This window comes from Lonchura striata, chromosome 2 (assembly GCF_046129695.1).
Source record: "Lonchura striata isolate bLonStr1 chromosome 2, bLonStr1.mat, whole genome shotgun sequence".
Taxonomy (NCBI): Eukaryota; Metazoa; Chordata; class Aves; order Passeriformes; family Estrildidae; genus Lonchura; species Lonchura striata.
Window position 1 is genome coordinate 31,080,342 of NC_134604.1, and position 24,768 is coordinate 31,105,109.

The following is a 24,768-nucleotide window of genomic DNA, read 5'->3' on the forward strand; positions in this document are numbered from 1 at the left end:
ATATTTTCTAGAAAACCTTTTCTTGAAAAGACCTAGTATCTCCTTGCTTTGTAAGGATTTTTTTCAGGTTGTCCTTCTTGGCTTTGATGTTTCCCTTTTTATAAGCTGAGTGAAAATTTTCCAGTTTTTGTCTGTTACAAACATTCTTTAAAAAAATCTATTTCACATCCTTAGCAGAGTCAGCTGGCAACTAAAATCTGAGACTTATTCAGTACAGTGTGTGCCCCAGCACAGACTTGCTGGAGTGCATGGAGATTTCTTCCTGAACTTGTTCTTTGTGACTTCCAGCAGCTGAGCATGGCAACATGAGCTCTCTTGTGTCCAAGGGATTTCTGCTGGCCATAGGGAGTGGGTGACACCAAGAAAGATCTTGGTAAGATGAAGATGTCTCAAAGAGTCAAATGGAGACAGATTTCAGAAGAAAAAAATCATGGAATCATCTAGGTTGGAAAATACCTTTAAGATAATCAAGCACAACCATTAACCTGACACAGCCAAGCCCACAACTAAACCATGCCCCTAAGTGTCACAATCTTCACAATCTACACATTTCAAATACCTCCAGGGATGGTGACTCAGCCACTTCCACAGGAAGCCTTTTTCCAATGCTTGATAAACCTTTCAATGAACAAATTTTTCCTAATATTAATTTCAAACTTCCACTGGCACAACTTGAGGTTGCTTGAGAGCATAAAGGAGTCAAAGGTTGGATAAGGACCACAGATTCAACAGTCCTCAGGTTTAAGACTGGGGCAAAATGATCAGGTACCACAGAAAAGCATTAGAGATACAAAATACTTATTTCTGCTCTTGAGTTTAACTCTTGTACAAGGGGTGGGCGTGGTACCTTGCATGTAGCAGCAAGGAGAGAATACACTGTGGAAAAGGTGCCAATTCACTGAGCATGACCAAGGTATTGTCCCTGAAAAGCCATCCACAACAGGAGCATGACTTTAAGGAATTACTTTATGAATACTGATGCTTGAATTACTGTATTTCTAAATAAAAGTCTGCCTGAACAAGAGAACAGGAGGTGGGCTGCAACACCCTTTGGAGTGACTGACTCCCCCACTGGTTAAGTTAATTTCATCAAGTTATGCTGCTGACTGATGAAGAACTTGACTGATCTCAACTGCTTTAAGGTGCAAAAGAAGCTATTTACAAACAAAACAGGAAACATTACAGTACACCTGGCAACTGCTGACAGGGAGGTTTTCCCTGATGGGGGACTCTGAAAGTAAAACCTGTCCCCAAATGAAATTACACTGCAGGCAAAATCAGCCATCAGAGAGATTCTTACCTTCCAAGGACTATATCTGGGCTTCATTTTAAGCAAAATGAGATCTGCTCTGATTCTACAGTTAGCCAGGCACAGGTAAAAAGTGAATAGGTGATTGTCTTTTTTCTTTCCTCTTGCTGTTTCACACGGAAAAGAAAAAGTTGTTATAGAAGCCCATAAACAGCCACTCAAAGCACCTTGCCAAGACTCTGTAGGTGGTTTTAGTAATAAGCCCACACATATGCATACCAAATTAAGCTTTACCAGGCAACTCTAACTGTGCTGGCTTTTACTGTTCAAGTATTCAGCTCTAGGGACATCCTCTGAAAGGAGCATTAATGGTGTAAAGTTTTCATTATTATTTTTATGGCATTATGTAGAGACTTAGAAAAAATTGCCTGTGTTAGTGTCAAGTGCATTCTTAGCCTCAAGCTAAGTAAATAATGGCAATGTTGTTCTCCCTACAGGTAGGAAGTGGAGGGACAGCGAAATGAAACAACTACACAGAGCCACACAGAGAGACATCTTTGAGACTACACATTTCCAAGTTCTGTGCTATCGACCTTAAACACATAACTATCCTTCATCTTAGGCTCTTGCACACTTTTATGGGTAAACAAATTCCTACCAGAATTATTCTCTACTTTAAACCTCATGCTGACCACAGAGAAGCTCTAGCATGCGTAAGAAAGTTGCCATTGCTATGTGCATCAGTGGAGATGCACACCAGTGGAGATTCTTTCCCCTCCTTAAAGGCAAAGTCTTCTAGGGGGAATTTTGTATTGTCTGCTGCATGATCAGCAACTGCTCTTTGGCAATGATAACTATTCCAACCAAACAGAAAAGGCCCCTTTTTAATGCAGTTTAGCCCCAAGAAGAAAATCAATACAGAGAGAACAAAAATATTTATATTTATAATGATATTCTATTAATAATTATATTTATAATGATCAAGAAATATTTATGCAGCAGAAGAGTTTCATATTAGACAACACTGTTCCAAGTTTGTAACAGTGCACTAATAAATCTATCCCATAGGGCAGATAATTACAGAGACTTGACCCTAAATTACCTAACTAAGCAAACTATTCTACTTCTGACTGACCTTGCTGGCAGGACACACTTTGCTGTCCAGCAGCCGAGCTAAACATTATGTACATCTGAGATGACATTTATCTCAAGGAAACTTGCCAGACATACTAACAGATATAAAAACTGCAGCATTTTACTTATTATTTCAAGAATACAAAGGTATTTTATTATACAAATAGACAAACTGGAGGGAATTCAAAGCAGAGGAACCTTTTCTTTTTCAAAGAATCTTTTTCAGAGATGGAAAGGAAAGAGAAGCATGCATGGTTTGCCTGAGTAAGGTTTGTCCTCTCATTCCTCCTCTGCACCATCTGTGCATCCACAGACTGCGCAGGCTGTGAGAATGCAGGAGAATGAGCAGAAAGTTGCCTCATTGTTACCCTGCAGTATCCACCACAAGGAATCTCCTGGCTTTGACATAGTTGCTACACCCAGGGTCACTTTGACACCCACTTGAAGCTTACACTACTACTGAGATGGTGCATTGGAAACTGCTGTACTGTAAAAACAACCTCTGTGCTGGTTACATTATGTGGGTATTACTGCTGAGCTCTGTAAGAACCCAGCTTGTCACAACAGAAATGTAAAGCTCTCCATCTACAATCTACCCTCCCACCTGCACTGTGTAAAATCTCAGGAGGAAAAAATAATAGTTTCCAAACTGTTAAAAGAGAAAAATTCAAAGCTGAAAAGAAATCTCAAAGAAAGAGAAACATCCATTAGAAGTTGCAAAAGTAGCATGATAATATTTTAAAGAAGAATTATTAGGCTAGCTTTTGGGCTTAAAAAACCCAAAACCAGAAATCACCTAACCTACCTAGTAAATGGACTCTGTTTAAGAACAGGGTGGAAAAAGTAATAGCTGAATAGAAAAAAAAACCAGTGGCCTAGAACCTAGCATGCCTCTGATGGGAGAAGATAGTACCTTAGCTGACTTCACCTCCATAAAAATGCTGGGGGTTTTTGTCAGGAACAAACACATCACAGCATATAAAGAGTTAAGTGACCTACATCTAGAAGCAAAAGTGATGAAGGAGGAGAGAAATCTTTAAAAAAGACTTGAAGATTCCTCCCCTTTGAGGCACAAAGAGAAATATGTGATGAACTAGGGACCAGGACTAACTGGTGAGACCCAGAAGCAGAACTGCTCAAGAAATGGCTCCAGCCCAGCTGCAAGACAATTTTGACTAGATTTGCCAAAATGCCTGGCAAAATAAAGTAATAAAGGGTGACTAGCTGAAAAGAGGTGCTGGGACTGGGAACTAGGAGAGCTCCCTCTTCATTCCCACATACAGATCCAGGGTGGGAGATGATCTCATCAGAAATTGTGTAATTCTGCCCATAGACTCCAAGGCATGGACTGTAGGTGACCTGGTTCTAAGATGTTCTGTAGCACTTTACAGTCTCAGGGTCCATTCTGAGGCTTTAAGAAAATTGGCAGTGCCCTTGCTACCATCATCTGCCCTGTTGTGGCTGGCCTGCTGAGGTATTCACGGTCAGCAGGAGGGGAAGCACCTCTTGGCCCTGTGTGAGAGTAAAGGCGCATGATTTAATACTGGTTTACATGGATGGCTAAAGAACCTGATGGCAAGATTCAGAGGATACTCATTGTGGCCACAGGAGGTCAAAAGTGTGTAAATCAGGAATCAGAGCAAACCACAGGTAAGAAAACAAGACAGTAGGAACATAAGTAATGGAAATACACATCACTTAAGTTCTCTTCTTAATTTGACTCACAGATAGATAAGGACAGCTCAAAACACCTCTGAGTTGTTGTTGGGACTCTGCTTGCATTATGGTATTGAAGTTTGGCCTTGAGTATAAAGCAATTAGAAAGTATTTCCACTCTCCCACTCCTGAAAAATCTAGTGCTGTGATTTGGTGGTATTTGATTTGCTTCTTAGTATTCAATATTCACTTTTTTATACACAATCTGGAACATGAAAATTGGTATCAGTAATACTGTAATGTTACGTACTACTAAGACAGAAAACAAAACAAAAGGAGCAACAGAAAGTGTCCTTTTGCTGTAACTTTTGTAGTCTGTTGCTGCTATTTCCTGTGATGCACAGGAAAGCTGTTTCACTGCTTGCTGGCTTTCCTGGAAATGTAATGCTGTCCTTAGCTTCACAGCTGAGTAAAGTTTTGGTTCCTCCCCGTACCTGATATCACACCTGGTGCTTAATGGGGCAGTGCATTAACCAGAGAAAAGGGATCAAAATGAGACAGCACCAGTTCAAGTTATAATTCATAGTTTCAAGCAGGCCAAAATGGAGACAGAAAGCTGGAAAAGGGAGCTCTACCATGTCCTGTCTCCCCTGACAGAAAGGATGTCTGCTCTGGTCCAGACATCCCACACTGCAGCAGCACCAGCACTCTTTTGGTATAAATAGGGAGCCAAGTCTGCTGGTATCAACGAGCCAGTGATTTTAGGCTTGCTTTCGATAGAGTGGAATGAGAAGGAGGACAGAGTCGGGCACAACACATTTGCCTTGGCTGAAAGCAGAAACTAGACCTTCAGCATTTCATTCAAGCTACAGAGAAACATCCTTCAGCGCAGCCTATTGCAAAGGCATGACACTCTCTGCAGAAATGAGACTGGGCATGCCTGCCAGGAGCCTTGAGGAGGATACTCTCCCATTTACCGAGGCACTGCATCATCTTCCAGGCTGACCCGAGTTGCTGCCAGTCACCGAGAAGCGTCAAAGCCCCCTGGCAGAGGCAGCGGAGCGCGCAGGCTGCCGCCGGCAGCTGTAGCGTGTCCCCAGGAGCCGGGGACAGGCGGGCACACACACGGACACGGACACGGACACGGACACGCGCGGTGCGTGCGCGCAGCCCGCCGAGGTAAGTCCGGCCCCCAGCATCCAGCGGGGTCATCCTTCTGCTGCTGGATTTTTCCAGCCGGAGCATCCTGCCGGCTCTGCCGTGATTTATGGAAAGCGGTTTCTGACGCGCGGCTTTTTCTATTACGACACGGACCCACGGACTGGAGGAGGCAAAGCTGCAGTCAGGGCAGGAGAAGTGAGAGAGGGGAAGAGGCGGGAGCAGAGGGATACGGAGGAGTGGAGAGGACAGAGGGAGAAACAGGCACCGAGACACTTCAGAGATGGGTGAGTTATAACTAAGAGAGCAGGAGGAAAGGCAGGGAAAGAAAGAGAAGGAGAGCCGTGAGGAAGAGAAAGGGAAAGGAGATCAGAGACTGAGTCAGCTTCCAGAGGGCAAACACCAGCAGACGAGTTCAGGGAATACCCCAGCACACCAAGAAGGACCTGTTCTGTCTGAATCTTCACCATGAGCACAAGGAAGAGCTGCCCCCTGCCACTGGGGCAAGGAGACCAGGAGGAGAAGCAGAGTGAGGGTATTCCCGAGCTGGATCGAGAGGAGTGTGAGATGGAGCTGAGGAACAAAGCTATTCTGCAACAGAAGAGGCGCCTCAAGCAGGCCACCCAGTTTGTGCACAAGGACTCTGCTGATCTGCTGCCCCTGGATGGCTTGACAAGACTTGGCACCTCCAAGGATCTGGTGAGTCCACGGGGACCACGTTTGGGAGAGGGTCCTCCTAATAGCCTTCATTCCAGTTGGGAGTTGCTGTCAGGATTTGTGAAAGGATCATAGGTTCAGCAAAAATGAAACTTCCCTTCAGGATCATCTAGGAGCAGTTCAGGGTGAGGGGAAAGAATTAAACACCCATTTGCTTGCATCCATCTTCTTGTGCCTCCCCATAGGAACCAAACTTCTCAGGCAGACTTAGACTGGCAGGACTCTCCAGAATCCAAATTTCCATTCACCCAATACCTATGTATGTTCATGTGACATGTATATTTCCATGTGGGACATCTCTGAAAGCCCCTATGTATTCCTGCATGATCCAGTTCTAAAACAGAATGCTTTCTGGACCCACCAGGGAGGAAAGTACAATTAATGAAATTCTGAGAAACTTATGTTTGACCTTGTCACTTTTTTGCATTTTTCTCTCTTCCCCCCACTCTCTGGATTTATGGAGGGGCAAGCAAAGGCAGGACTGCAAACCAGGCAGGCAGGCAGATGCAGTACCTGGCACTCTGGATGACTCCTTTGGGGAGGAGGCACTGGAGAGAGGCCTGTGGGCATCTCCTTGTGGTGACGTGGATCAGGGAGCATCAGGGAAGGAGGTCTGTTCCAGCAGCCTTGGCAGTCTGGAAGGGTTTCCCCGAGGCTGGAAGCAGATTCCCAGAGGATCTGTTACTGGCTCAACTGCACACATATTCTCCTTGCTCTGGCAGTTTTGCTGTCCAACTTCTCTCCACTGTAGAGTTAAACTGCTCAAGGATGTGGAGGTCTAAACCATTTTCCCAAAAGAGAGCTCACGTCTGGTTGTGATGGAGGCATTTATTCCATCTGTGGCAGTGGGTTTCATAAAAGATCTTGTCTCTCCCTGCAGTCTGTGCTTCCCTCTGTATCCTCAGACAATCACAGCAACACCACAGATGGTCTCATATGTGTGCCTCCAGTCATTTCCCAGCTCCTGAGGCAGTGGCACAGGGCCACATGTGTGTGGGACCAGAAGGTGCCTGGCACTGAGTGGGGGCTAATCCTCCTTGCTGAAACCTTGGGTGCAGCGGCTTGCAGATGAGGGGTCAGTGCCACATTCTCGTGCTCCCACCACCCTCCCCTCAGCTCCCTCAGCAGCTGCTGGGAGTTACTGGCATGGCAGGGTCAAGGGTGGCTCCTCCACGTCCCCCTGTGCTGTCGCCTCATGTTCTGCAGACGCACTCATGGCTGTCAGCAGGGCCCGGTGTGGACTGTCCCTCCGGCCCTGCGCACAGTCATGGCTGGAGGGCGAGAGCTGTGTCACATCAGTGCTGTCTTAGCGAGGAGCAGGGACTCTCCTCCCCATGGGGAAGGAGCTCTGAATCTTCTGGAGCCCAGAGAGCCAGTGCTGGCCCTCGGGGCCTGCAGCACTGCAGCTCCAGCATCCCCTCCAGAGCACAGCCAGGCATGAGCCCGGGCCCATCCCTGGGCAGGGAATGGGGATGAGCCACTCCGGAGGCTTCTAGTGCGTGTTTGCTGAGCCCAGCCACAAAGGCAGGCAGAAACACATCTGCCAGCTTTGCTTTGGGACTGACTCCTGTCACACCATGCCTCAAAGCGACAACTGGCATCCTGAAGCCCTAAGGGGTTCCTTGAGTGAGACAGTCCTTGTCTAAATCACTTGTCACGAGGAGCTCTCCTGCTGGAATTAACCATTCCAGGCAGGAGAACTCGTGTGCTGACAGTGTTTGGCCACTGCAGCCCACTGCAAACTTTGTGTTTGGTCCATAACAGAACAGCTGAAACTTTTTTACCATGGACCTAGGGAGCAGTGAATAAAGCATGATGTGTTTTTCTCACATGGACATTTTGCTTTGGTGTTAGAGGGCACAAAATAAAGTGTGGCCACCATGCCAAGTTCAATGCACAGTGCCATACCTGGGGTCAGTGTGGTACCTCCTTTTCTGCTTTAACTTGGAGCAAAAGAAGAACCAGGTCTTAGATTTCCAAGTGGGATTCAGCAGTTCCTGTAACTCAGTGGGACACTGTGATACCGCTCTGATCTTTGGGTGCTGAAAATCAGAGTCCCAAATATGCTTTTGGTTTGTTTTTCTAGACATTTCTCCAGCACTATGAAAACCCCATCTCTTTTTCCTAAATTGAGCTGGCTTCCTCCTGGAGGATAGGAATACAAAAAAGGAATGTACTGAAAATGAAGCAGGAGTAGGATGTGCTGGAGAGTTTGATTTGGAGAGAGAGAGTAAAACACCCCGGACTCCTATAGCATTTACATTGGGAGGAAAGTTTAATTAATTCCCCAAAACAGGTCTCCATTGACAAAGCCAGAGACTCCAGCTGTGGCAGCTTCATGGCATAAAATTAGAGCAAGGCCTCATATAATTTAAAATAAAATATCTCCTTTCTTTTGCAGTCACAGGCTGTTACTTTTTGACATTCTTTTCTGTGTATTCTGGGTGTGCACTCAGGTTATGCAATGCATCCAGAAATGCCTGCAATTTGATGGGCCCATCATGTCTCCAGTAATGAGTAATTATATATTTCTGTGGAGATCTCATGTTTCCACCTTTGCAACAAAAATCATGAACAGTTTTGGGGTTTTTTTAAATGGGAAAAAAAAAAAAAAAAAAGTAGCTACATGAGCTAAAATATTCTGGAAGTACCAAGAAGGTCTGAAGACCTGGCTTCTCACCTCCCAAAAATCAAGATCCCCAGCTCATACAATGTCACTGCAAGGCCTGGAGGTTTCACATTGGAGAACCAGAACCTTCCCTAAATTGCACTGGGATTCTTCTTTGATCCCTCTAAGTGCCATGAGTGGGCATGATTTCCAGCTCCTGGCCACAACACTCACAACATCCTCCCTTACTATCTTCTAAATCTAATTGTTTCTGACCAGTCCAAGAGCGACAACGCTCTCTCCACATGTCACTGGTGAAAGAGAAGATAGGCAGGGCCCTGGGAGTCTGCTCTTGAATCAGATGCCTCCGAAATCCCAAAGCTCAGCTAATCCCCACCAGCACTTGGCCTCTTCCCAGCCTGAGTGACAAGAAGGGGACAGAGGTGGCAGCTGCAAAGAGCTTTCTGGTTCTGTGGGAAACATTGCAGGAAGGGGGAAAGGTCCTTTGCATGCCAGATTGTGAGAGGCGGGAGGGAGGATGGGAATTTGGAGACCTGCTGTTTGTTCCCTGCCCTTTTCCCATGGCCCAGATGTTAGCTGGCAGCCAAACTGGCACTGTGCTCAGAGTATTTAGGGAGCTAAGCACAAGGGCCAGCTGTGCTGTGGGCCAGCACAGTAGGCTGGGAAAAAACCAGGAAGAGAGGGATATTTTTTCCCCATTTTTTCAATTGCTGTGATGTTTCTCATACAGCATGTGAATGATCTGACTCTCACCCCTTGAGTGGCAAGGAAGCAGAAGCACAAGGGACATGGCATCTTGCAAAGAGCAATGCTGAGTGTGACCAAAGAGCCAGTGACAACCAACCTGCACCAACCATTGGGCAAATCTGACAAATCAGGGTGCTTCAAATTGCAGCTTGTACACTTCTCTGGTCTCAGCTCTCTGGCCACGCATGAGGCTAGTCTGAAACACAAGTAATCTTTGGGGCTAATGCAGCCCAGCTCACTGGCAGATCTGGTCTAGTTCAGGTGTTTGGCCTACCCATTGACAAGATCCTGCATCAAACTGCTGCACCACCTGGGAGATGACAATTTGTTTTTTCTTTAGAGAGAGAAAAACAACATTTTAAGCTGTAGCACCCTTTAGATTGTTTGCCTTTCTTCAAACAGACTAGTTACTGGGAATGCCATGGCCAGATCAGAGCAACTGCTCTCCTGCAGAAGGGCAGCGGAGCTGAGTACATGGAGAAAGGACAAAGCTACCTCCAACAGGCACCTGTTTCCTCCAACAGGCACCTGTTTCACTGGTGTTGCCACTGTTGATTCAGTAGCTGTGCAGGGACTGGATGGATCAATACTGGGCAAAATCTAGAGCATCTGATGGTGGGGAGCAGAGACAGACTCCAAGGAACATTAGAAGCTTATTTTAGTTTCCTCCTCAAGGATCTTTCTGCTTCACTACAAATAATTGCTTGTACACCTAAAATATCTGCAGTCCTGCCTTCTTGCCCACAAGTACATCACACACATGCTACGTTCCTCTCCTCGTGGCCTCCCACATTGGAAGGTGTGAGTGTGCCTGGTGGGATGTCAGCACACACCCAGCAGGCAGTGCACTGCATTAGGAATGAGACTCTCCAGTGCATGTTTAGCTGAAGGAACAGATATGTGTGGGGAGAGCATGCATCAGGCATGTTCTCCTCATCCAATAATTCTCCTCCCAGAGACCTGCCGGCCACAGACATCCCAACACTTTAACACCAAATTAGCAGCTACCAAAAAAAAAATCTTGGGATTTAAAGAAAGATTTTTCAATAACCATGTCTTTCATCAGGACAATCATATGGGTCAGGCATTTCCAACTTACATCCCTGAGCTAGCAAATATCCTTGTCCTTAGCCAGGATTTCTCTTTCTTTGTGATGGAGACAGCAGCCTCATAGTGTGGTCCAGCGGCGCCTCTTGGAAGGCAACCTGAACAAGCTGCGGGGCGAGACCAGGGGTCAGTCTGCGCGGGTTCAATCTCCGCTGGCAAAAGACCAGGATGAAAAGATGGAAAAGGGAGAAGACAGAAGAAAAGAGACTTCACCCCTGCTAATACAGTGCCAGGTAAGGCAACAACACAGTGCTGCTGATTTCAAAGTGATGATAAATGCTCAGAGTTCCAGCTGCCCCCTTCCCAAGGGCCATGCTGAGTTTTAAATTGCAAAGCCAGCTGCAGCCAAAAAGAAGAGATTTCATGCATGGCCTCTCCTAGAGTCTGGATGCAGGTTTTTGAAAAGCCAGAGGAAAGTCTTTCTGCTACATGCCTTCTAGTTGCCCATATTTGAACATAAATTACTTTAATCACATCTCCTTCCTTTGAAGGCCAGCTTTCCCATGATATAAGGTATTTTATAACTGCATGTAGAAGCAATAAATGTCTCCTTATCACTTGAAGACAGGTGCTTCTAGCTGATTTACAATTAACTAATTCCAGTCCAGTCTGATTCTCTCAGGTGTCAAAGGAGCTCCTCAGAAAGTGGCTAACTGTGCTCCAAATTAGCTCAGCTGCATCTCTTGATGGAAGCAGTATTTTTAGTTTCCTTTTCTTTTTATATCCTCCTGTACAGGAGAGCACACTACTCCCTGGCTCCTGCAGTTAGAGAAAGTGCATCCAAAAACTGTGGCCCATGGACAAGAACTCGATGGTTAGAGCTGCACAGTAACATACAGATGAGACTAACCAAGATACAGACCTGTTGTATAAAACCCATTTTAAAGCTGGTTTCAGTTCAGTTAACTATCCTAAAGAAGGTCTCCTATATCTGAGTGTAAAGGTGTCACTTCCAAGAAAAACATATATACCTTTGAAAATTCATTTAGCACATTAAGTTATGATAGGAACACAGTCTGCTTTTAAGTTTCTGAAAGGCTTAGATCAGGTATCTCAGTACCAAGCAAAGCCACTGTCTGGTTTGTTTTGCAGCCTTCACTGCTGCAGTTAGGCATTGCTTACCCTGCATTTTAGACTTTAATATGTCTGGGTTAACATAACCACACCTGGGGACAGACTAGTAGGATGAATGGCTCTCAGGGTAATTTCTCCAATTACTTGGAGCCTGTTTTTGAGCAAATAAAGGTGTTTCTTTTTATTTAATAGCCTCTCCTTATTGTTCTGCAGGAGGAAAATTTAGTGATAAAGGGCAGGGTTTTTGCCAGGCATGCACACTGAACAAGGACAGGCATTACAGGTATTGTATCCCAGGGGCAGTAGCTAAGTCAGCATTACAGTCCACCAGTCATTCCCTTTTGTGTTTCTAATGCACTGAACCCCAGCTGTCACCCACATTTTACTTACCCTCACAGAGGAAGGTTAATGAGCATCACAAGCAAGGAAATAGATCTAACACTGCATGTAACGCTCCCTGAATTCTGCACAAGCAATTCTTTTTCTGCCATTCTTAGGAGCCAGTCACTGTTTGTCACACTTGAAGGAAGGGAAGCTCTCCTACCCTTCTTTTTGTCTTGCTGCTTTTGATGTTCACATTTGTGAACTTCAAAAAGCCTCTCCTGTCAGTAACAGAGCTGTGGCAGGAAATAGGACTCAGGCTGCCAGTTTATTTGAGCCAGAGAGGTGAGCTGGTACCTTTTGGAGAACTGCTTGATTATAGTGCAGTTTTTATTAGAAATGGAGCACAGCCCCAGAGAAGTCTTTTTTTTCCCCTGACTCCTGAGAAAAGATAATATACCATTTACACACAGGGAAGTATGCTGAAAATCCCAAAGTGGTAACAAATGCATCACCTGACTTGTAACTGAATTTGACTAAGGAATAAACTCAAATATATGTAGACTTCAGTGGTACATGGAGATTCAGGCAGTAAGTGGTTTCACTCTAACAGGTTTTAGTTGCCCTTTGTCTAAGGCCTTTTAAGTCCCAGAGATCACAATAGACCTAGTCTATAATTGTATTGCTGTCACTCACCCTTCTATTTGCTTAGGTGGGTTGTCCAGATGGTACTTTAGCAGAATTGCTCCTTTTTGTGACAGTTTTTGAAAAGCGCTTTGGAAAACTAGTTACAACTGGCATCTGCAACATAAAATCAAGCTGTTATTTTTTGTGGTGGGGCTTGTCTCTTGTTGACTTGGAAATAGATGCTGAAAAACTTCACTGCTGTAGAAGGCCAGTTTTCCTGTATGCCAAAGCAACCTGGGATTGATCTGCCTTTTGTTTGCTAAAGCAGCTTCTTGACTTTGGGACTGACATCATTTCAGAAAACACAGCTCTTTATAGTGATCCTTACTGACTCCCCTTCCACTTTTTCTTGGAAATTCCCATAATCGACATTTAGATAAAAAATAAATGTGACTGGTAGTGACAGACTGAAAATTCTGGAGTAGAGATGAGAGTGGGTAAAGTGATGAAAAGTTCTCCTAGTTCAAGAAGCCTTGCAGTGCTTATGAGCTGCCTGCATTGTATTTTTGGTACGCTGGGCCAAGGACTTTCCTCGGGCTCCTGGTGAGTTCTCTAGGGAAACGGTTAGTGGTGAAGAGCTGTGTACACTCAATGAGATTAAATGCTGTTTTCTACAGAATAATCACTGTCCTGTTATATCCTATCAGGACTCTAACTTGCAGATTTCCCAGCCTGCTCTGAAACAAAACTCAGTAATCTGCCTAGTGATACAGCTTAGGCTTATAACAACAGCAGCTCATGCGTTTCAACACTGCTGCTCCCAAGTGATTCCTTAGCAATTGCACCCCAGTATTTCTCACAGGAGTTGTTTTCTTCTTTCTAACTGCTCACAGCACATTTTTGAAAATGAAATCTTGGAAATACTGGATGTAGATCTCAGTGATGATTAATAATCATACACAGGTTTAGATAAGAAATCAAGAAATTGAGATATTTTCCTTGATCCTGCTGGTGCTGCACTGAGTCCCTCATAGCCATGCTGATCTGCTTAAGGTGTTCAAGCATTTAAACTTGTCAGGACTGAGCATAAGAGTAGAGAAGAAGTGTCAGGTGTGTTGCTGCTTCTGAGTGGTTCATGTCACAGAGTGCCATAGTGGATGGAAGAGAAGGAATCACAGGAAAAACAAAAATGATAGTAGGAATACAATGAGCCTCCCAAAAGGAAAATTTTGTGAGTGGGGTTTTATTGATGGGGTTTTTTTTGGGCGGTGGTGTAAGACAGAGCCTTGAAGAACTAGGCCATCAAGAATAGGTATTATTAGGTACCATAGATGTATTTTGTAGATGACAGTTACTCCATCTTTTCCAGTTCCTTTACTAAGTCCTGTTCCTCTTTTATTTTTCCTCAACCTAATTCTTATTGATGACCCTATGTTTTCAGACCCCTAAAATAAATGTAACCTGCTGTTACTTCATCACCTCAGGCCTGCTATTAAGGACCTCTCTGCAGAGGGGACAAAAACCAGATGGGAACCACATCTTCTTTTCCCTTTCATGTTCAAAGGGGTAAAGAAATTAAATGAGCAAAGCACTGGGAACTATTCCAGTAAAATCATGCACAGGTTACTTGGGTGCAGGGCACACTCTCCCCCTTTGCTAAATGACACCAGCTGTGACTATTGTAACATCACGTCTTATATCCTTAAAGAGCTATATAGGAATATGCTGTAAGCCCTACACTGTGGGAACTCAAAATGTCTCTCAGACATTTTTAGAGGTTCCAGGCCTTGGTCAGAAGCATTCTAGACCCTGGCAGACAGCTGAAAAACAGCTGTGATTTTGAGTTTGAGCCATGGAATGAATTACCAACTTTGGAGGTGGAACAAGCAATCACAAAAGGTTAGATAGTATAGTATAAGTAGTTACGAAGTAGAGGGGAAATTTTTTTAGTATTGTACAGGGGGGTTTTAGCATGTGTACAGGGGGGTTTTCACTTTGTACATGGGGGTCAGAAGTTCTAAGATGGAGGAAAGTGGGCTGAACCCATCCTTCTTCCTTCTTCTTCCTTACCTCCATGTTCTTGGTGATGTTGGCACTCACACATTGGTTTAGAGTAGAAAAACACTTGGCAACGTAGGTAGTAGGTATTGGGGAATAATTGTAAACATGTTATACGTAATATATCATATAAAAGATAGCAGCAACCCTGGGCGGAGAGAGAGACAAAGAAGACAGCAGATAGAGAGGATGTCAGGGTGTGTGTGTGTGCCTCTACCCAGGCCACTGATCAAATAGCTGCAGTCCAAGAACATAATCTGTTAGATAACTAGCAATAAACTGCCTTGAGACCGAACAGCTAAGCCTGCGGAGTTTTTCTTTGGAAGCACGGGTTGGAGGAGGAATTTCACCACCACATGTGGCCCCAAAACAAGGCTGGGGTTCTCACACTACATGAAATAGTAATATCTTTATTAGGTTGTTTCTTGGATTCAGGAGTCACATGGATTTGCCAGTTATCTTGGGAACTGCCTTAAATTCAAGATCATTTCAGGTGTGTTTGTCCTGGGTGCTCCTGCTTCTCCTTCAGACTTCTTCTGGCAGCTTTTCTACTGAGAACAAACGTTTAGCTCTGGGACATTGTTACCTGCAACACCAGAAGAAATGGAGAGATGAAACCCAGAAAAACTAGCACATGCTTGTATTCCTTTAGAAAACCTTTGCATATTACTGCTCTGCTAACAAAGTCCATGTTGGTTTTATGATTGAATTCTCTAAATGTGGATCTCTTGACTGGAATACTGTTAAGTTAACGTCACTAAGATAAGTGTCTGGGCGATCAAACACAAATGAAGAAAGACCATTTCAAAAATAAGTGTTTGAGAGTGATTTGCAGAGAACTGGGGAAACCACCATTGTCTTGGATGAAACTCCTGCCTTCTGACTACTGGATAAAGCACCACAACTTGGCTATGTTGCTCAGAAAGTCAAAGTCACACAGTTGGAGGGGTGAATATGCTGATTTTGAGCCTACAGTAATTATCTGCTGTTTTTTCTAGTGCCAAGGTCAGGCATTGAAAGCGACCGTTAACACTGGGTGTCTACCAAACCTCATCTCCAAGAGGTGTTTAAACCAGCTGGGGTAAGTCTTTGCACGGTATAAAAGGAGGGATGGCTAAAGGAAAAACCATGGCAAGAACCCAGGCACTCTGGATTCCCAGCCCCAGTGATAATGACTGGCAGTTTTGCATGTGCACATGGCTGTTGAGGGGAAGATGCAGAGGGTGGGCTACAGGGAAAGGCATTAGAGCACTGGCAAAGGTGTGTGCAGCCCCCAGACTCTGAGGCAGTGCTGTGCAATCCTGCCTGCATGACCTGCAAGGCAAAGCTGCCCAGCTGGTGGCTGGTGCTGAGGTTTTGCTGGTTGAATCTACCTCCAGACATACGGTATGAAAGAGATTCTCTCTCTTGTGGGCCTGTTCCTAGTGAGACCCAGAAGAACTGCCAACAGTGAGAAGTCCTGGTTTTCCTCCTATTGAGGCAGTAACACCTCTTGTGTCCCACAGGCTGGAAGAAGTGTCTGCCATGGACTGTGGAGACCTCTCTCTTCCCATCCCCAGCGTTGTTGGCCGAGTAGAACATTTGGAATTGCAATTTGGCCAGGAGACAGTGCTGTGTTCGGCACTGGTTGTAGGTGAGAGTGCCAGCCCCTCTTCTCCCTTGTTTCTCCTGTATCCCTCTTGCCCTGCCAAGGGCATTTAACGGACCTTTGGAAAAAGCATAACGTGGTGGAAGGTTGGTGATGTGGCCACCTCCACTGCAGGCCAACATACATGGTGAATACCCTCAATGTAACCAAAGGAAAAGGGCAGAGTTAGAGTACAGAGAAGACAGAAGACATTGAAACTGGGGAGAAATTAGGCGCTTTTTCAGTCTTAACTAAGGACATGAAAAATTTTCATTTCAATTCTAAAATGGACTTTTCATAAAATTCTGCAAATGGCTTGATTAATCCTCTGTGCCTTATGTTCTCCTATGGACTGGGCACTTGTTTCTCTGGCTGGCTGGAAGTCATCAGAGAAAGTAACAGAGGGTACAGCTTATTTCCTAGAGTACTTCTCTGTGTGCTCCTTTGCCTCTGCTGCAGGGAGCACCCTGAAAGAACCTGCAAGCCCCAGAGTGCTGAGTCTCCTTCAGTGTCCTGAAGCAGGACCCTTTGAAGGAAGGGGCCATAGGAGACAAGGCAGGCCCAGAAAATGGCAGAAAGGCTGCATGTTCTGCACTTACATCAAGCTGTGCATATCCTGAAAACAACATGGTTATCTTTTTTTTCCCCCATTCTTTCTCCCTATTGCTCTTCCAGCTTTACCTTCTTGCTTTAATCTGTTTCCCCATCTTCAATGAGTCCTGCTCATCTTCCAAGGTCTCCCTTGCTCCCTCTTCTCATGCACATTCTTCCCACATTCCTAAGTTATCTAGAACGAGCTTCCTCGTCTTACAAACTCCAGCTTGCTCTTCTTTCCTGGTTTCCACTCTGCTTGTTCTCTCCCTTCATGGGGAATCTGCATTAGTACCAGCACAGGTGAATTTACCCCATACCTACTACCTACTCCCCATGTTGTTGGAACATGGAAATGGCGGCCTGGAAGGAGCAGAATTACTACACCTATGTCTTACATCTCCCTGTGCACACAGTGCTCTCACTTATGTGGTTATAAATAAATTATAAATTACAGCCACTGGTTACAGGGCAAGCAGAAGTGTTAATGACAAGTGGCTGCTGATTCCTGCAGACTCCAGGACCTGGGAATTCCTCCTTAGCTACCACTTTAACCCCTGGCATCTTCTATGCTTGCTGACACTGAAGACTTGCAGCAGTTATGAGTAGGACAGACAAGTTACATGGGGAAAAAAAACCAAAAACCAAAACTTAATAAAATGATTTAATAAGATTGGCTAGATTGCAGCCATTAGGTGCAGGCTTTGGTCAGACAACTGAACCAATAATCTGCTTGCATGTCCCCTTAGCCCCTCTCCTCTCCATTTTCCCATGCTTGCTCTCCCCTGATTCACCCTGCTGCTTGCCTTCTGCCTTTTGTCCTTCCCTTACACAGCCCATAGTATGTTTCATGGGATCTCACAAGTCCCTTCTGATATATTAAGTTTCAAACAATCACATAAACTCCCTCAAATTCATCTTAGAGTAGTCATGATAATCATGGTTTCTTTCTCTTATCAGCTGCAAAGTTCATTTTGACATCTTCAGGACTGTGCCTAAATAGCTCCTTTAAAGGCTCATGAGCAAGTGGCAGAAGAGAGAGATTTATTATTGTCATTGCTACTATCTGGTTGTTAATGTTGGTGTGTTTAACTCATCCTTTTCCTTGTTATTTTTTATCTGCTTTATATTGATTCATAAAAATTTATGAATCAGATGTTCTTGTATTTCATATCCTTTTACAGGAGAGACACAATTTTTTTTTAATGAGGCAATATTACATACTCTAAAGCCTGATCAGTCTCTTCTCTCTTCTCAGATGATGAAATGCTGGAGTTTTGCATTGGCCTCCAGACTCTGTTGTCTCTCAAGGTAAGGAACAGCTCCTTGCTTATTGCAAGAAGCTCTCCAAGATCTGGTTGCTGTAAGCATCAGAATTACTTAATGTCCTGGTCTCTCAGCGCAATGCTTGTCACACAGCTGCCTGACTGGGTGCAGTATCTCTGAGTCACTGATTCCTTTCCAGTCCTTATCAAAGGTTTCAAGAAAGAAAACACTCAGTACAAGTTGCAAGCAGCAAGAGGAAACTGAAGAGGAGACATGAAAAGACACGAGTTAGACCCAAGTTGCCCTTTGAAGGCAGATGAGAACAAGCTGTGCCCTTGCTTTAAGCCAAATGCAGCTCTGTGATCACATTCAGCGTCCAACACTCGCTGGCCAGGAGTGGAAAGAGTCCTTTTGTCAGCTTGGCTCAGGATCAGTGCTCTGCTGAGCCTGGCTCCTGAGTGGCTCAGGATATGGCTGCAGCAAGCTGCCTCCTGCCTGCCACACATTTGTGGCCACATGCCAGGCTCATCAAACAGGAAAAACAATGGGTTGAATAGCTGAGTGATGTGAGGATATCAACTCAGAGAGGGTCATTGGAAGAAGGGAGGGAAATGTGTGAAGGGTTTGGAGACTGAACCCCACTACAGGGAACTAGAGCAAGGAGGCCGCATGTGGGACAGGCAAGGAAAACTGTAAGGTCTCTACAAACCCAGAGAGGTGTTACAGGTTCTCTCCAGTCACAGGTATCATGAGATTTGCTACCTGAAATGTCCAGCAAATAACTGTCTCTCTCCTTTTTTAGTGTTGCATCGACTTGGAAGAAGGATTCCTGAGATTTAAAGCACTGAGTGAGGAGCTGCCTTTCCTACATGCCTCTGAAGAGCCTGGTCAGTGACTGGCTGCATTCCCCATGTCTGGAGACTTGCTGCCATGAGAGAGAGATGAGGGTGAGGCTCCCATGCCCCTAACCTTGCTGAGTTCTAGGCTGAGGCATTCAATGGGGAGTGAGAAAAAGGCAAGTGGGTGCTGGAAGCTGTCACTGGGAGTGCCTCAACTTGAGATATCCCTCCTTTCAGTGGACCCTCTTGCTTGTCCTGATGTGCCGAGTGGGGATTTTGTTCTTGTTCTGCTATTTGGCCCTAGTCACTCCAATTTCTGGTTCTGTTATAAATTTATGCTACCCCTTTAATGACTTTACAACACACTCTGTTCACATGAGAGTCTCTGTGAACAATCGCCAGTTGTTCTATTGACAGAACATCAAAACCCTCCAAAGATTACCACAAATGTTTCCCTTCTCGTTGCCTCAATGTCAGCATGCCAGTTCTGTTTCTTTGTCAGAAGGGCTCTGTTCTCTTTGTCTGTACTCTGGGAAGCTGGATTTTGCTGCTTTTTGCTGGCTCAAAGCAGAACAGAAGTATTTTCTTGAGAAAACTGTGGCAAAAACAGTTTTAGACTTCTCAGTTCTAAGAAAGCTTCACAGAAATGTTGAGTGCAGACGCCTAAAGCACTGACAGGGGCTTGGGCTTTGCCATTGCATCTCTGGGCTCTAAGCTATATTATATGAATGGCAATGCTTACCATCTCTTGGTGTATACCCTGTAACCAGACTTGCACACCCTGTTCTTCTGGCCAGGCCACTCCTCTCTGCACTCCAGCTGCTAGAGCTGCATCCCTGTTCCCTCTGCTGCCACTCAGTTCAAATGCTGTGATGAATTACAGCACCAAGTCTTCTGCTCTGTCAGCTCCTTTCTTCCAACTTGAAATCCAGTGTTTAAACACAGACACATCACCAGCCTCGAGTCCTGGCATCACACAGCCCATCAACTTTGCTTCTCTTGCACAAAATGATAATTTGTAGTATCAGCTCAGGTTAGAGAGCTGTGAACTCATCTGGAATGTTAAAGGTGATTATTAAGTCACTTAACAATTGAGTTTATTTAATTTCTTTTTTTTTTCTCTTTAATTTCTATACTAAAGCACAGCTGTATTAAAAATACATAATCTATTCTTAACTAGCTATAGGAAAAATGCACTAGATCAGGGCTTGTTCCATGCCTCATGGCTACTGATTCACTATCCAAACTGCAAAATATACCTTTATCCACCTTTAAAATGCTATGACAACCCCATTTTGCCTATTTTCCTGGATTAAACACCGCTGACTCTCTTTCTTTTTTATTAAACTGGTCATTGTCCCTGTTGTGCTTCTCAAAAACAAGTGTGTATGCATTTTTGCCTTTTTTTTTTTTTTTTTTTTTTTTCTGTTAGTTCTTTTCTCTATAGCTGTATGCTGTAGTTTAACACATGCTAAGGACATCAGAGTAAAGCCTGGCTGATATGATTTGGGATTCACTTACCAGCAAATGGTTGGCGTGACTGGCATCTGCTGCTCCTAGAAGCAGCAGACTTTTACTGTTAGTCATCATATCTTGCAGCTTCTGATACATTCCTTGACTTCTCTGTTACTCTTCTACTTGTGCATCTATTTCTGGCGGCATGAACTGCTTTCCATGAATCTCTTGAGTGACACCAATGGTTCTCTCATTTAGTCAGGAAAACATGCCTGCTCAATGAGCCTGTCTTCCCAAGTAGCAGTAATTCCTTCTGGATTTGTATCACTTGCATGCCTGACTGGCTTCTCAAATCTCTCTCAAGGACTCTAGATAGCTCACACTTGTACTAAACCATCTTGTATTCTAGCTGCAATCTATGTGGTGCCTGGGCCAATTCTGCTCACAAAATCCTTGTGATAGACAAAACACCTGTTGCTATATCCATCAACTCACCCAGTTTCCAACTCTCACTGCCCTCTAAAAACAGCATGTAGAACAAGGGCAAATAATCTATACATACAGATGCCATGTCCATTACAAATCTTATTAATTTCTATGATCCATTTTAAAAAACCCCTCTAAATCACAACCCAAAAGCTGACTTTGGCCCTAACCCAAAAATAAACCCTAACAATGACCCTAAATCTAAGGTGTAAGGCACTAAATCCTAATCCTAAATTTAACCCCTAAAACAAACTCTAAAACTTAATGCTAATTTTAACACCTAAATCAAATATTGATCGCCTAACTATAAAACATAACATTACAAATAACCCCTAAATTTACATAATAACCCCAACATTTATCATGTGACTTTAAACCCAAGACAGAAACCTAATCATAAAGACATTAACTATAAACCCTAATCCCAAAACCTAACCATAATCCCCAACCCTAAACTCTAACCATGAAGTTAACCCCAGCCCCTAAACCCAAACTCCAAGGCCTAAACCTAACTCCTAACTCTAAACCCCAAACCACATAACAAAACTTAACCCCTAACCCCAACTCCAAACATATCCCTAACCCTACACCTAACAACAACCACCTAATCCTATCTGATGGCTTTTGTCATTCCAACAAGGGGCCTTGCTTCTCTCCAGAGTGCCCTGGGGCATTTGCTGAGTTTTGCTTTGCCCTGCAAGGGGCCCTGCTGCCTTTCAGTGTCCCAGGGCTTTTGCCAGGCTTTGTGAGGCCCATATGGGGCCCTGCTTCCCTGTGGATCACCATAGGGCTTTTCTTGGGCTTTGCTGATGCCCAGGCAGATCTCTGCTGCCTTCCAGAGTGTCTGACAGCTTCTGCTGGCCTGTGCTGGTGCCCAGAAGTACATGGGAAGGGGAGGGCCACCAACAGCTCCAAGTCCTGGCCGCTTCCTCATGAGAGCAGCACCTGGTGTCAGTTTTGCAGCTGGGTCCTGGCTAGGGCAAGGGTGTAGGTGAATAGGAGCCTTCAGACTGAAGCCAACAGGAATCTTTCCAATTATTTTAAAGGAGTGTTGGATGGGATCCTACCGAAAACTGCCATGACTTTCAATTGACAATTCTGTTTTGACTACTGCCTGTCACTTGCAGCCCTGCAGATACTGCACAGTAGCTGCTGTTCCTACATGTCTGCTTTTGCTCACATGCAGAACATCCTCCAGCCTTTCTGTGGTTCACATGCCTCATATCCTAAACTACTAACAGTTCAGGCTCATCTGTGAATTAATGTGCTACACTAGGTGAAAATGTCCAGCACTATCTATTCCTCTTTTCTCTGCTTAGTGATTCCTTCTTTGCATCCTCCTTTCTTTCTGCTCACACTGGTAAGTGATGAATTCCCTTCAAAAAGGATTCTTTCCTTTTTAGAGAATCCTTTTAACACTTGCCTTGTACCCTGGATGCTACAATCCCACATTGTGCCATAATCTTGCCAGCCTTTCCTCTTTGTTGTAAACAACTGCATGCATGAATTCTCAGTCACAGAGAGGATGTTTCCAAGAAAGCACTAAATTAGTGGGAGTTCTTTTTGCAGTTCTGAAATCAGCTCCAGGGCAGAAGACATGCTCTTCACCTTCCTCCTTCAGTTGGACGCACAGATCCACTCAGTAGAAGTCTCTTTTGTCCAGACTTTGAGGAATATGTTGACAACAGTTATCTTGGAACCTCCCCATCCAACTTTGCTGCAGGCAGAACTTCCAGAAAAAAGCCCCATTTATATGACCAAATGAGAACTGCAGGTCATAGTGCCATGGCAGACACCTCACTTCAACCCATTCAGTAAATCACAGTCTAATCCTGCAGGGCCAGTACCTGCTTTCCACACCAACATAGCTCCTGGTGGGTTTTCATCTCCCCAGGTTACTTGGCATAAAATAACACACTGTTACTGCATTTGACCTGTGTATTCTGAATTCTAGCCCACAAACATTTTCCTTTCTCCAAAGCATGTTTGTCATTACATCTGAAACACAGCCTCCATTGAGAAAGAAGGAAGTCTTGGCTTTAAAATGTGATTGTAAAATAGGACTTACAACATCTCAAAGAAGCCAACTTAACTCCCATCTACAAACATGATAATTTTTAAGTATTCCAACACTGGGAAGCAGAGTAAGTATTTTTTTGAGTGGGCTGGCAAGGCTGAAGACTGTCTTAATTGTAGTTTCTCTTGGAAAAGCCTATTATACAGATACACTTCCCTAGTCCAAATTCCAGTCATCTCTATTGCTTTTGGGATATAAAGGGAACAGAGGAATAATCTAAAGGTCTTTTTCACTGAAGATCAAAAAATGCTAACACTTTCATACAGAAAGCAGTTCAGTACAAGCTGCCAGCTCAGAGCAGGACATAGGCACATCCTGCATGTGTCCAACACTGGCTTCCTTATGATGAGGCCTTTCCTTCAATATAAAAAATGGAATGTTATTATTTTAGGGAAATCTCTCTGAACCACCTTAGTGGTCAGTTCCTATCAGGGCTGTTTTCTCATAGAGTGGGCACAGCAGTTGTGGCAAAGTCTGCAGGGAAACACCAGCCATGGCAAATCTCTGAACAGTGTGCTACACACCCAGGGTGAGGAGAAGGACTTCTGTCCTCCCTAAGAACATGCACTCTGTCAAAGCCACAATCATGACCATTTCCAGGAGCTTGGGGTCACTTGGTTTTGAACAGAATGGGAGCTGCAGGATCCATATTCCCAGAGGCTTGTTCCTTCTTTCACTCCCAGCAGGTGAGCTATGGCATTGACGACCATTGAGCCACACACGTACGCTTGCATTCAATCCTCCTTTCAAGAGACTCCACTGGCACATGCCAGGGGATACACCTGAAGAGTTATAGAAATAACTAAATTATAGCAGAAAGATCATAAAAATAAGGGCAGGGATGGAGAGCATGTTTATTATGTCTCAGGAAAATAAGGCAACCCTCTCCCTTTATTTTTTTGCTAGTAAATTGACCATCAGAACCAAAGCCATGAATCATTTATCTGCAAATACCCCCAGTGCCTGAAAATACTGTCAGACTCCTCACTTGCTGTGTGCTGGCACTGGGACATACAAAGGTGTCCTGCAAAGGTGTCCCTGTTGAAAAGTTTCCCAGCACCAGCAGGTTTTGCCAATCTGCTAGAGTAGGATACAGCAAACATTTTCTGCTGCGTGGGAAGGAACAACTTCAAATTCCAACTCTGTGGCTTGTGTCGGCTGGCAAGGACAAAGAGACAATTAGTTACAAAGAAAGTATAATGTAACTCCATCAGCAGAGCCTTTAAGTGGCTCCTTTCCTGAGAAGATGGACACTTCACAGAAAAACTGTTGCCAGTGGAAGTAGCCAGAGTAACAGACTTCAAGTATTTGGCACTTAGGAGCTCAAGGCAGGAAAAAATAAGGAAAGCCATCTTTTGGCCAAGGAATGGTACAGATGTAGACACTTTTCATTTTCTCTTGCGCACAAGGGGCACAAGAGCAAAATGCATCTGCAAGTTATTATGTGCTGCACGCAAAACAAAACTGTCAGGGGAAGCCCTCAAATGTTAGTATTTTTCCTCTACAATGGTTTTTAAAAGCTGAAAAGTTTTGGGGAACAGATGTTTTTGTAGTGTCTGTATTTTCTCACCTCTGCTTTTCATAGTGTGCATTGCCTGGGCTTGCACAGCAATTTTATCCTCAGGCCAATAAAAGAGGGTTGGGGTGCACAATATTTGCAAGGCTTTTGCCCTATTTTCTTTTAAAGATGGTTTTTAGAAAAATGTCATCTCTTCCTCAGCAACCGTTTCCCATTCTTTCTCAACAATTAACAGTCCAACAGTTTGACCTTCCTTTCTTGGAAATCATTCAACCTGTACAGCAAAGTTTGTTTTGCATAAAACAGTTCCAGCCATATGCACCTATTTGTACAGCCCTTGTGCTTGTGCTGCTAATAAAGATTTATATTTGGTGTTGCTAATAAAGGTTTATATTTGGCATGGAAAGACAGCACTTAGTTGTTCTGAGTGT

The 24,768-nt window shown here is 44.3% G+C and overlaps 1 protein-coding gene across 1 annotated transcript; it reads left to right on the top strand.

The window, feature by feature from the left end:
* Positions 1-5,004: 5,004 nt before the first annotated feature.
* Positions 5,005-24,750, top strand: NRIP2 (nuclear receptor interacting protein 2). The gene is made up of 6 exons (XM_021548812.3): positions 5,005-5,896; positions 10,454-10,630; positions 15,476-15,558; positions 15,983-16,110; positions 17,954-18,006; positions 18,764-24,750. The coding sequence occupies exons 1-6, from the start codon at positions 5,666-5,668 to the stop codon at positions 18,854-18,856; spliced, it is 765 nt and encodes a 254-aa protein (XP_021404487.1). The 5' UTR covers positions 5,005-5,665; the 3' UTR covers positions 18,857-24,750.
* Positions 24,751-24,768: the final 18 nt, after the last annotated feature.